The 12,482-nt window shown below is 46.4% G+C and overlaps 1 protein-coding gene and 1 non-coding gene across 3 annotated transcripts in view; both read right to left on the minus strand.

Annotated features, from left to right (window-relative positions):
• SPRED2 (sprouty related EVH1 domain containing 2) overlaps positions 1 to 12,167 on the minus strand; it is a 123,597-nt gene extending 111,430 nt beyond the window's left edge. For both annotated transcript variants that reach the window (XM_024999446.2, XM_005212899.5), the window contains exon 1: positions 11,580 to 12,167. In XM_024999446.2, the coding sequence (XP_024855214.1) occupies positions 11,580 to 11,605 (26 nt within the window). In that variant the 5' untranslated portion in view covers positions 11,606 to 12,167. The remainder of the gene's footprint in view (positions 1 to 11,579) is intronic.
• TRNAG-GCC (transfer RNA glycine (anticodon GCC)) lies at positions 100 to 170 on the minus strand. The gene has a single exon. It is a non-coding gene; the product is annotated as a tRNA-Gly (tRNA).
• Positions 12,168 to 12,482: the final 315 nt, after the last annotated feature.

Here is a 12,482-nt window from a genome sequence, read left to right on the forward strand (position 1 = left end):
TATAAACACACCCTCTGCATATGCATCCCACGTGAATGTCCATGGAATTCTCCAGGCCAGAATACTGGAGTGGGTAGTCTTTTTCTTCTCCAGGGGATCTTCCCAACCCAGGGATCGAACCCAGGTCTCCTGCTTGGCAGGCAGATTCTTTACCACTGAGCCACCTGGGAAGCCCCCTGAATGACCACACTCATGTCCTTACATACAGAATGAGGGGCACAGCAATGATTCCCAATTAAGGGTAAGTATGCAAAGGCAGAAAAACTAAGGGACCAGCCCTCTTCCTCTAGAGATTATAGCCGTATTTTTTAACAACTGTGAGTTGAGAAAAATATGACAAACATCCACCATGAATTCAATAGTATTTTATTGAGGTTATATTTTATTATTGTATAAATGCAACGGCATACATTGAAAGAGTAATACATGTATGTGGGTGATGTTATATACATATTTGCTTCACAAACAACACTTGAATTGCTTATGGGTCCCCAGCCACTTGGGAAACTGCTGGGTAGAGGCATTGGTTCAAGACTTCAGAGGTGATGCCTAAACGCTGGGCGTGCATGTTAGTCACTCAGTCGTGTCCAACTCTTTGCGATCCCATGGGCTGTAGACTGCCAGGCTCCTCTGTCCATGGGATTCTCCAGGCAAGACTGTAGTGGGTTGCCACTCCCTTCTCCAGGGGATCTTCCTGACAGAGGGATCGAACCCAGATCTCCTGCACAGCAGGCAGATTATTTACCATCTGAGCCACCAGGGAAGCCCCTCAATGCTGGGGAAGGACCTTGAGTCTCTTATCACCTTCCTCTGACATCTGCCAATGGGCCAATGAAGATACCACCAGAGAGGGGCCACGGTCCGCTCACTTCAGAGCTCTCATTCCATCTCCCTTCTTGTTGTATTTACTACTCTCACAGGCCATGGTATTTCCAGCACTTCTTTTTTGGGGGAGAAGGGTCTTATTCTAGTCCTCCGGTCTATTCTTGGCTTTCCTGGCAATGCTGCCTCAGGTAGAAAGCCACTTTCAGTTTCTCCCCAGGAATTATCTCTAAAGAGAAAGCGCTGACAAGTGATGGATAATTTGCATTTTAACCCTATTCAAATTTGGGTAAATGGTTTAATATGCATGCTAATATTCTATCATTATTCCAATTAAGGAAACTATTATGTTAAAGTGTTTAATCAGGAGAATTAGGGAGAACTCCAGACACCTAAAATTAACCTCTAATAGTCTTGACATTCATTTTATTTAAGTGCAATTTGCTAAGCTATAAGCAACTCCTTGCCTAAGACTTCTGTTTAGGCACGTGGGGATTCCTGATAAGACCTAACAGCAATTCATTTCCTAACTAGATTGCTGTCTAAAAGAATAAACTAAAAGGGCTGCAATTTAAATACAATCAAGTCCCCAAGCAGTCACATTCCAGAAGACTTAAACATCATCATCTTGATCCCCAGGAACAACAATGCTATTCGCATCAGAAACAACACAACCACTTCCTCTTTCTCTGACCTTCTCGGTTTAATTACTTCCTGTGATTTCTTCTAGGGCTGAGTGTGCTTGCTCCCAGGGCGGCTGGCTTTCCATAGGAGACCGATTTGTCTGGAAGGTGCAGAATGCCAGCTGACAGACATTATACACAAAGTGCTGGGACTTCCTATTCCTCTTTCAGTGATGGATTTCTTGGGCTGTCTGGCATTCACCAAGAACTTTTTTTTTTAAGTGGTAAGAAAAGAAAAAATTCTTCCAGCACCTTACCATCTAAAGATCAAGCTACGCCTCAAAGCTGAAAGTCCTGCCAACAATGGGTAAAGGCAGGCCCTTGATAATATCTCTCTGCGTGGAAACACCACCTTCTTGACCAATGAGCTTCTTCAGCAAGTTCCAAATGCCAAGTATGTGAGGTTGCCTCTGAAGACACAAACCTGGCAGCTGGGAGCTCACCGTCATCACAAAGACAGGCTCTTGCTACTCAAACAGGGGTCCTTGGATCTGCACCAGCAGCATCGGGAAGTTGGTTAAAATTGCAGCATCTCAGGCCTTCCCGAACCAGATTTCTCATTTTATAAGATTCCCATGCACATTCAGGTTTAATCCTCTTCTCAAAATAGCTAGGCTAAAACCAAGTCTTAATGAACAGCAAGCTTCGTTAACTATTTTGCTCACACACACTCCATCAAGGGCAAGGTGGCTGGTTGTGTTTCCAAAAGCGGTCTCTGTAGAACTGCTCTTTGTATCAGTACAGAAAATGCCATCTCTTTGGGTACTGGTTCTCTGCTCCACAGAGCTGAACAGGCGAGCGAGGAAGAAATGTCACCTCACTGTCCTGAGGCATTTACAGGATCCTGTGCATGCATGCTAAGTCACTTCAGCTGTGACCAACTCTATGCAACCCTGTGGACTGTAGCCCATCAGGCTCCTCTGTCCAGGGAGCTTTCCAGGCAAGAATACTAGAGTAAGTTGCCATTTCCTACTCCAGGGGATCTTCCCGACCCATAGATCGAACCTGGGTCTCCTGTACTACAGGTGGACTCTTTACCATTTGAGCCACTAAGGAAGCCCTTTACAGAGTTCTAATTTCATCTGCTCAATGGTAATATAAGTCAAACTGTACATGCAACAGATTCTTTGCCAAAACTGAGGCTCTATGCAGTTGTTCATAGTTGTTCTACAGACACGAGATGTGAAGTCAAAGGACCTGGGTAAAAATAACAAATCCTGCTCTGTGACCTCAGACAAGATACTTAACCTGGCTGAATCTTTTCTTCGCCTGCAGCTGTGGACACTGTTGATTCATGGACATAATCCATCCACATGTGAGTGCATGAGTGTATTTGTATGAACACACAACACACACTCACCCTAAAAATGACTCAAGAACTTGTTAGGGGATCTGGGAAGGGTGTGGAGCTCCTCTAAAGCTTTGGACAAGGAGTTCCCTGTACCCCAAATCTGGGAATCCCAACGCCTGCAGCTTGAGGGGTAACTCTGCAGAGGACGAAGAGGGCAAACACCTCTGGTGGCCAATCAGTCCATCATCCAGATAACTCTTGTGTTACGCCCTTAAGGCACAAGGAAGTGCCTGGCACCCTAGAATGTAAGCTCCCCGAGGGCAGAGGCTCCCTCTGAGCCACAGCTGGGGTCCTATCTGGCAGGAAGGTGGCTGGACACTGTGTGAAGTAAGTGAAGGGCACTCTGCAGCCAGTCACTCCCTCTCCTCCAGTCTCACCCGAACTACTATTTATTTTATCCAATAAATAATTTATACATGGCTTTTCAATTAGTGGCCAAGAATTTTCTAAAGTGAAGTTCCTTAGATTCAGAGAATACTACATTTCCAATGGACACCTGTCATCTGATACCCACTACTTTTCCTTAGGATAAAAAGACATGTAAGAACAGAACTGGTTCACAAACAGCAGACTCCTAATCTGAAATCTGTGCATGCGTGCTCAGTCATGTATGACTCTTTGCGACCCCATGGCTCCTCTGTTCACGCAATTTTCCAGGCAAGAATAGTGGAGCGGGTTGCCTTTCCTCCTCCAGAAGATCTTCCCAACCCAGGGATCGAACCTACGTCTCCTGTGTGTCCACCATTGGCAGGCAGATTCTTTACCACTGTGCCACCCGGGAAGCCTGAAACTTGTTGACCCACAGTCTAACGAGAAGACAAGCATTAGCCTTCAGGGCCAGAAGTAGCATTAGGCCAGGGCACACCATCCAGGCACAGCAGAAATGTTTCAGAATTTTGAGCCTGAGAAAAATCCCAGATTTTGATTTAACCTATTAAACAAAGAAGAGACATTTAATTACTCTGTTTAAGACTGTATTTACACTTATTCAGCTTTAAAAGTTCTACCAAAAAATGAGTAAACATATTGGGATATAGATGATTAAATCTCTGGCCAAGCATCCACTTTATTCCCTGGATGGAAATATAAACACAAACACCAATATGGCACACAAATAGACAAAACAAGCCATAAGCCAGCTTACTCCTAAGAGAACTCTCAGCCTCATCCATTCCCCCCACAAGCCTACCGATGCTTTGTTTTAGAAAGAATTTGAACGCTGTTGATAATGTGAGTTCTAGACCAGACAGGGGTGGCAAGAGAGCGAAGGATGCTACTACAAAGGTAAGTAAACTGACAGTAAGCATCAGAAGAGGAAAGAAGTAGAGAATGACCCCAAAGCCCACGTTTCCTGCACCACCAGAATGGCAGCCTGCCCCTCTGAATAGTTTTTAAAAACAAACAACTTCAAGTCTTTCTGGATGTACATACAATATGAATAATCATTTAATTTTTTATATAAGGTCAAACTTTTTCAATTAATGAACATTTAATCAATCAATGAATGTTTGCAGAAAGCCTACTATGGGCTTAGCACTCTGCCTGAAGATGGGTGTACAGGTCAATAAGCTATTATTTCCACACCTGGAAGGGCAGATGGGCCAAGCTTCTGGGTGCATTCTCAGGGTGGGATGCAAATACAAAATAAACAGTGTTATCTGAAAAATCAATAGTGGAGGCCAGAGCCAAAGCAATGAGAAAAAAAAGTAAGAGGAATAAACAGTGAAAATGAAAGACAAGGATGAACCAGGAAGGACAATTTTAACAACTCAGCCTGATAATTAAGTTTTAAGCACTTATGAATGGACCACAGGAAATATATCTAAGATTGGAACTGCAATTTGAAAAATCGTTATTTTTACAAAGAGGAGGAGCCAAACCTATACATTTTGAAGATGCTCATATTGTTTTATCTCTTCAATCACAACTGCTAAATGCCCTGCTAAATGCCAGGATGAAGTAAAAATTTGTTTCTTCACCTGTACGCTCTTGTGTGTGCTTAGCTGCTCAGTCCTGTCCAACTCTTTGCAACCCTGTGGATTATAGCCCGCCAGACTTTACTGTTCATGGGATTCTCTGGGCAAGAATACTGGAGTGGGGTAGCCATTCCTTTCTCCAGGGAATCTTCCCAACCCAGGGATCAAACGCAGGTCTCCTGCATTGCAGGTGGATTCTTTATTGTCTGTATGCTCTTGGGGCAATCCACATAGAAATTCTGTTTTAAAATAAATATTCAGCTGTCCTTTGAAAGTAGCATAAATAACATAAGCAGGATTTGCTATCATGTGTGCAACATACCCCAAGTGAACATACTGTTGACAAAGATTACCTTAGAAATGAGTAATTACAAAACAGTTGGTCCTTAACTTAGCCAAGTCCTATGCCAGTTAATATCAAGCATTTTACTAAGATCCTGGCCTGACTTCCTTCCCCTGACAGGGACCCCATCAAGCTGTGGTAACCATCTTGCATGCCTACCATGGCAGGCACGCAGAAAACACATTTTGCTTCACAGAGCATGCTGCCCATCAGTGCAAAATATTCCTTCTACTCCAGTGACTAAAAGCCCTTAGACAATGCCTTAAAAAATACTGATCAAAAAGAAACATTTACAATAGTTAACAAGTTTATCAATATGACTGGGTCTTTAAAAAAAAAAAAAAGGCAGTCCAATTTACTTAAGAGAAAACAAGCCAAAACAAACAGCCAAATGCAAAAACTTCCTGCTCTGCCTCTATTATCATCTTGTTCAAGTTTCTGAGGATTTTGCTGTTAGATTGTATATTTGTGTTCCACCCCATAACATAGGAACTCTGCCAACAGTGGCGCTCATCGGCACAGCTGTCTCCAACTTCAAGTGTTAAGACTCCACGAGAACCCTGTAGCTATTGCAAATTGTTAATATTTTGATCTCGGCAGACACTATCCTAAAGAGGCAGAAAACCAGGCTTATTGAGTTTAGACTCTTCCACTTCCCAGTTCCCACAACAGTGACTGGAATCAAAACGGTTTTGACTTTTCCATCCCAGATCACCAACACCAGACAGTTCTGCAACCAGTTTCCACAAGACACATCAAGGGCTACAGGTAAAACATGGGAGTTTCTCAGAAGGAGGCTTATGCACACCCTAAGTTAACCAAATACAACAATTATAATTATTGCGTTTGTCAGCAGGGACAAAACAACATTTTAAAATAATCAGATTTGTTTTTTTTTAACTTAATAGATCTTTATTAAAAGCAACCACAATGTGCCTGATGATATTAGGCCAACAAGTAGAAAACTAGGCAACAGAAGTAACCCTGAATCCCAAAAGCTCATATTTTGGGACAGATGTAGCTGTGTATAACAACCCAACTCTAAATGGTGATAACTGTCATACAGTGTGGAGGGAAAGTGCTATAACGAGTCCACGATTTTTCCTTAGGGAGTGAGGGAGGGGGAAGTCCGGGAGGACCTCAGAAGAGGAATGACTCAGGGCCAGTAGTAGGGGAATGAGCAGAATTTCACATGTTGGAGAAGGAAAAGAAGAACATTCTGGAATAAACAGCATGAGCGAGTGGACCATTCAGAAGAACAGTTTTCATTGATACTGATCCACTTTTTATATATGTTATTAGTTAAAGGGATCAGAAAGCAGAGGGAATCAGGTACAGCTGGAAAGGAAGTAGCATCTGTTAAGATCCCTGTGGAAACAAACTCAGCAGATGGAGGTTAGTGTACGCCCACCACCTACCAAGACTATAACCTTGCAGTAGGCTCTTAATTTTATACAATGACAATGTCCTGGCTTATAAGTTGTTAAAGGTCTTTCCAAGTTTTTTGTTTTGTTTTGCTTTCAAGATTTTCTAAGGAAGAGACCAAGATTTTCTAGGGAAGAGATCAAGATTCCAATTCTTAGTGGACTCCAGGATTCTATTCTGGTAGAGCAGAAACACACCTACTTTTTTAAGGCTAAGGCAAAGAGAAGGGATCAATACTTGTTCCACTGTGTCTAATTTTCATAACTACTTACTTCAATAACTATACAGCTAACATTCCAGTAATAATCAACTCTGAATTCACATTCCTTCCATTATCTTAAGGTGTAACAAGCCCAAGTTTACTTAAATTCACTTTAATACAGTATGTGCCTCATAGCATTTTCAGGGAAGATAAGGGAAGTGAAAAAAGTTATGGCAATGACAGGATGTCACTAATTCAGAAGAATTAGGGACAGTATGACTGGCAGAAACGGTCTGAGCTTTGAAGTCAGAATGACTAAGGCTGGCCACCCTCTGCCCTTCTGAGATAGCACCTTGTGGTGCTTGAAAACACAGTCCTTCCTGAGACAGCCTACTAGGGTTATTTAACCTCTCTGGGTCTTGATTTCACCCCCCCATAAATGGAGGTAATAAAACCATATGTGCTTCCCTGGAGGCTCAGTGGTAAAGAAGCCGTCTGCCAATGCAGGAGACACGAGTTCAATCCCCAGGTTGAGAAGATCCCCTGGAGAAGAAGTGGCAACTCACTCCAGTATTCTTGCCTGGAGAATCCTGTGGACAGAGAAGTCAGGCGAGCTACAGTCCATGGGGTGGCTAAAGAGTCAGACATGACTGAGCGACTAAACAACTAACAAAACCATATACAGCACAGAATTGTTGAAAAAACTAAAGGAGTAAAGTGCTATAAAAAATATTTGCTGTCTTCGGTAAGTAATGTAAGCTTCCTCATGGGTTAAACGTGGTAACACCTCCCTCACGTGGTTATTTGAAAGTGAGACTGTAAAAAACCTCTCGGTGTCCAGTGATGAGCCGACACCAGAAACCTGTGTTATTCCTAGTGTGTGCTGTAAGCTTTACACAGGCTAGCTCATTTAATTCCCACAGCAACTCCACGAAATCAGTAGTTTTTATTCCCATTTTATTCACTCAGATAAAAGCAAAGTGAGATACATCAGTAACTTGCCTTGGATCAGAAGGTGACCAAATGGCTAAGCCTTGAGCCATATGTTACAAATGCATTTAAAGCAGGATCTTTGGCCTTCGGCTGAAATAACCAGTTAGACATTTTTCAGTCAGTTGAGACTGAGAGTAAAGACATCAGGGAATTATTCTTAATTTTGTGAAGTGTAATCATTGTCTTGTGGTTTCACATAAGAGTATGCTTATCTTTTGGAAAGTAAGCTCAAGTAATTGAATGTAAGAGTTCTAATGTCTAATTTCTTTGAAATGGTTCAGCAAAAAATATTTAAGCTTTTTAAGTTTTTTTCCAAATGGGAAACCTTTCAACATTAGGGAAAGTATGAGTGAGGGTGGAGTTATAAATCCATCCTCAGCAAGATGTGTGTTTCCGAGAAGAGTTCATCAACAAAATAGAAAGCTGAACGGTAGCTGAGTGGCTCTTGAGTTACTGCTCCTTGAGAAGAGTTTCTTCATTTTGTCTGCAAATTTCCAAATCATTTATAGCCATGATCCAGTGATTTAAAGATACAGGCGAAACACACATGATTTAAAAAATTTTTTTCCATTTCCTCTGTACAAAAGGTCACTTTCAATAATTTATTGAGTTATTTTAATTATCTTTAATTTTTAATTTAATTATCTTTAATTTTCACTTACTGAAAAAGTCTGTAGAGTTATAAATCTTAACATGCATTTCTGTCTGGAGAGGGACAGAGGGTCAGGCTACTTTTTATACTGAAGCTATTGTTTAGGACCATCAGCAAAAAGAGCTTTACTAAATTTATAAGCATATATTCATTAGAGAGGAATTTTAAAATGACAGAAAAAAAGAATATTAGAAGACAAAACATATATTTTTTAAAATTAAGCACAATTTTACCACTTGCAAGGTTTTGGTTTATTGCTAAATGTAATATATTTAAATACCTGTATTGTTTAATAAAAACCTTAAATATATGTGGGCTGTCAGGAAGATCTATTTTACCTAAGACACAAATATATTTCCCTTTAGTTTCCAGTTTGATGTCACTTCCTTATAATACACCTTGCCTACTTCCAAAAGGTATCTGAGGAAGCTCAAACATAAAAACCATTAGAACAGAAAACAGAAAATAGATTGAAATGCATACAGAGGAGTGGGAAATAAATCTAGCAAAAACCTAAGCTAATATGGCTACCATAACCAAGCAAAAATTTTAGCTCTGAGCTTGAGACGGTGGTAGTAAATAATAAAACAAAACAGAAAACCAATCACAGCATGCCCTGTAAGTCTGAAAGAAACGTTCTTCTGGGCACCAGCATTTAAAAGGAATTTTTCAGATGGGCCATTACATAAGAACGATGAACAATATAATGGACAGTGTCCACAAATGGGCAGTTGATACAGCCCATGCAGCCCATTTTTTTACCAGGCATTTCTTGTCTCATGACAAGGTCATTGCATTAAAAGTAATTCAGAAAAGGCTATTTTTGCAGCAGGCTAAGGCGCCACAGCTTTCTGATTCTCTAACTGAAACCAGAACCTATCCTCAAATATCCATTGTCTTAACTGGGCTTCTGACAGCGGTAGGGACAGCCAGTTCCATGCCAAACTGCTCTGAAAGCCTGGAAGAGAAATATTTATTTCTTGCTGGTGATTCCACCTGAAATCCCTTTGCTTTGGATATCAGATGGGATAGGATACAAAGCTGACCTGCCCTAGAAAGGAAGCGGCCAGGCCAGCATCCTTGAGCAAAGGAGGCAAGGAACCCCAATCTAGGGTGATGAACCAATCAATCTCCAACAAGCCCTGAGCATGGCAACCTTCCCTTCCTGCTACTATTGCTATTTGTGTGTGCAGGGACAAACAAGGACCCATAAAAATACCTGTTTATTATTAATAATCATGTCCAAAAGGAGGCAAGGCCCAGAAGCATATTCCTTACCCCACCCCATATTTCAGCCCTAGAAGGGCAACATTTTTCATTTTACCATTTCAAGATACAGTCTATGAAGGCCAAGCAAAGGTCTAACATAGAAAGACCAACAGATGTGGTGGGACATGGGACATGCACACCAGGTAAGATCCTCTCGGGCTACTTATGGGACAGGTGTCCTAAGTCGGGTGTCTGGCAGACTAGGGGTTACTGCAGCCGAAGCTCCCTGGGGACCCAGAGAAAGGAAATTCCCTTTCCCAAACACCAACTCTCCCAACACCCCCTCCAGCCCAGCCGGGCGACAGCAGACGCCAAAGGACAACGGGGCACTAAAAAAAAAAAAAAAAAAAAAGTGAGTAGATGCTTACAGCACAGCATTCTATCACCTGCTGCAAGACAAGCCCTCCCCGCCGGCCAGCCCTGAGTCACTTCCCCTCTCTGCATCGGGTCTCAATGCTCGCGGGGGCAAAAGACCCGGGGCCTCTGGCGCTGGATACCTGCAGCCCCCAAGTCGGCGCAGACACACGCTGGGCCTCCCTCTAGGCAAGTTCCCGTGGCTGCCGACCCGCTCTCTGCGCCCCAGCCGGCGCAGCCGCTACCTTGGCTAATGGCAACTCTGAATGAAAGGAGCCGAGACAGGCTCCGGATTTATGAATGTGCAGGGGAGGAGGGGAGGGATATCATGTGACAATAAAGGAGAGCGTCTTATTCACAAAAAAAAAGTGGCTGTGGCGGGCACAGCCACGGAGCAGCGGCGGCCGCCGCGATGCGGTGACCGCTCGGACCCGAGGCCGACGATCTCAGGCACCCGGCCCGGCAGCCCAACCTCTAGTCGCACCCGCGATTGGAAACGCCTCGGGCGCTGGCAGAAGAAAGGCAAAGCCGCCTCGGCGGCCGCAGGTCCACGAAAAGCTGCACCTCGGCCAGGGGCTGAAGGAAGGCACGGGTCCCGCGAGGGGAGGTGGGGCCGCCGGACAGCCCCTCCAGCGAAGAGCCCTGAGCTTTGTTCGCCTCGGGCCCGCGGGCCGGGCACGCACTCTTGTGCACGCGCGCACACACAGATATACACAAAGATATACACAGAGACACACAGAGATATACACACAAGGGCCCCGCAGCGCGCTGCCCCGCAGGCTCCCGCCCTCCCCCGCCGCACATCCTCGGATCCGCCCCCCGAGCAGCCCAGACCCCGCGGGGCGCCTGTCCCCGGCTGGCCAACTCGTGCACACACACGCACACGCGCCGCGGGGCCCCAGGGCTGCTCCAGCACGCCGGCCCGCGCAGGGACCCGGGTGCACGCAGACCCTAGCGCAACCCGCGCCCAGTCCTCCCTTAGCTCCGCAGTGTTTTTTATGAATGAAAATGTGGTATGCAAATGAGAGCGATTCAAGAAAACGACATGGCGGAGTCTGGGCCCCAGTGGGCTTCCGAAGGGACCGCGGGGCTAGTGGAAGGGGCGGGAGAGTCACAAAAGTCACCGGGTCAAAACCCACCGACCCCTGGAAGCCGGAGCGGGGATGTCAGGTGTTCCGCTCCCGCCGCCGAGGATCTCGAGAGGAGGGGTGATTTGAGTCCCCGGAGAGGGATCGGGGACCGCCCGGAGGTCACCCGCGCGCCCTTGGCCCCTGCAGCGGCCACCAGCCCGCCGACCCAACACGCGCCCCCTCCAGCCTGCAGCAGTTTTCGCCCCCTCCTCACTTCATCAACAAGGGGGGAAATCTCGTGTCCCACACCCCACAGACCAGCGAGTCACTGCACCCCAAGCCAAGTTCACCCAAACAGCGTCCCCGCCCGCGTCCTCAGCCCCGGCCCCCACGCTGCCCTCGCGGGGCACCATCGTCCCACCCCCGCGGCCAAACTTACTCGTCCGGGTGTGTTTCTTCGGTCATTTTCTTGTTCACCTAGACGCCTGTCCCGCGGCGGGCAGCTTTGCTCCCTTCATCTTCCTGTCCGCTCATCCTCCCCCCCACCCCCCTTCTTCACATCTCCGGAGATCGCCTGATTTGGTTGGGGGGAGCTGCTAGAGATGAAGGGGGCGCCGCAGAAGCCAGAAGGGGAAGCAGGGCGACGGGAGCGTGGGGTGAGGTCTGGGAGAAGGGGTGCACAGGCAAGCTTCGCGGGGAGTGAGCGCCGCAGGGCCGAGGGGCAAAGGCGGGCGGGGGCTCCGAGGGCTCGGGAGCGGGCGGAGCGGGGAGATTTGGGCAGGGGACGGCGGTAGGGGAGAGGAGGAGAAAAACAAGCGCGCGGTGGAGCGGCGGGGACTGCTGAGAGCAGGAGAAGAGGGCCGGCCGCGGGCGGGGGCTCGGCCCGGGGTTGCCCCAGGGGGGCCGGGCCAATCACGGTTCCGGGGAGCGCTCGGCGGCCAGGGGAGGTGCGCCCGGAAGGCGGTGCAGGGCGCCCCGTCCGAGCCCCATCTCTCGACTCTACCGATTTACTCCATATTGGATTCTCACCACCGCCAACAGGAGGAGGAAGTAGGGCGGAAGCGATGACGTCTTCCCAGCGGCCAGAGGTGGTGGAGTGCAAAAAGCTTCCTACTTGCGACCGAAAAAAAAAAAAAAGGAGGAAAAAAAAAAAAAAAACTTTGTCCGGCCTACTGAGCATGCCCGACTTCCTTCCCTCCGTCCCCCGCCCCCCCCCCAAGTCCCTCCCGGCTTCCACTCCCGGAGGAGCCCCGGAGCGGAGTTGTTTGCGCCGCGTTTAACTCCGGATCCTCCCGCGTTAGCGCTCCGGGTTTTAAGATGCCCGAGAGGAGGGAGGAGGTGG

Source organism: Bos taurus, chromosome 11, assembly GCF_002263795.3.
Source record: "Bos taurus isolate L1 Dominette 01449 registration number 42190680 breed Hereford chromosome 11, ARS-UCD2.0, whole genome shotgun sequence".
NCBI classification, from domain to species: Eukaryota; Metazoa; Chordata; class Mammalia; order Artiodactyla; family Bovidae; genus Bos; species Bos taurus.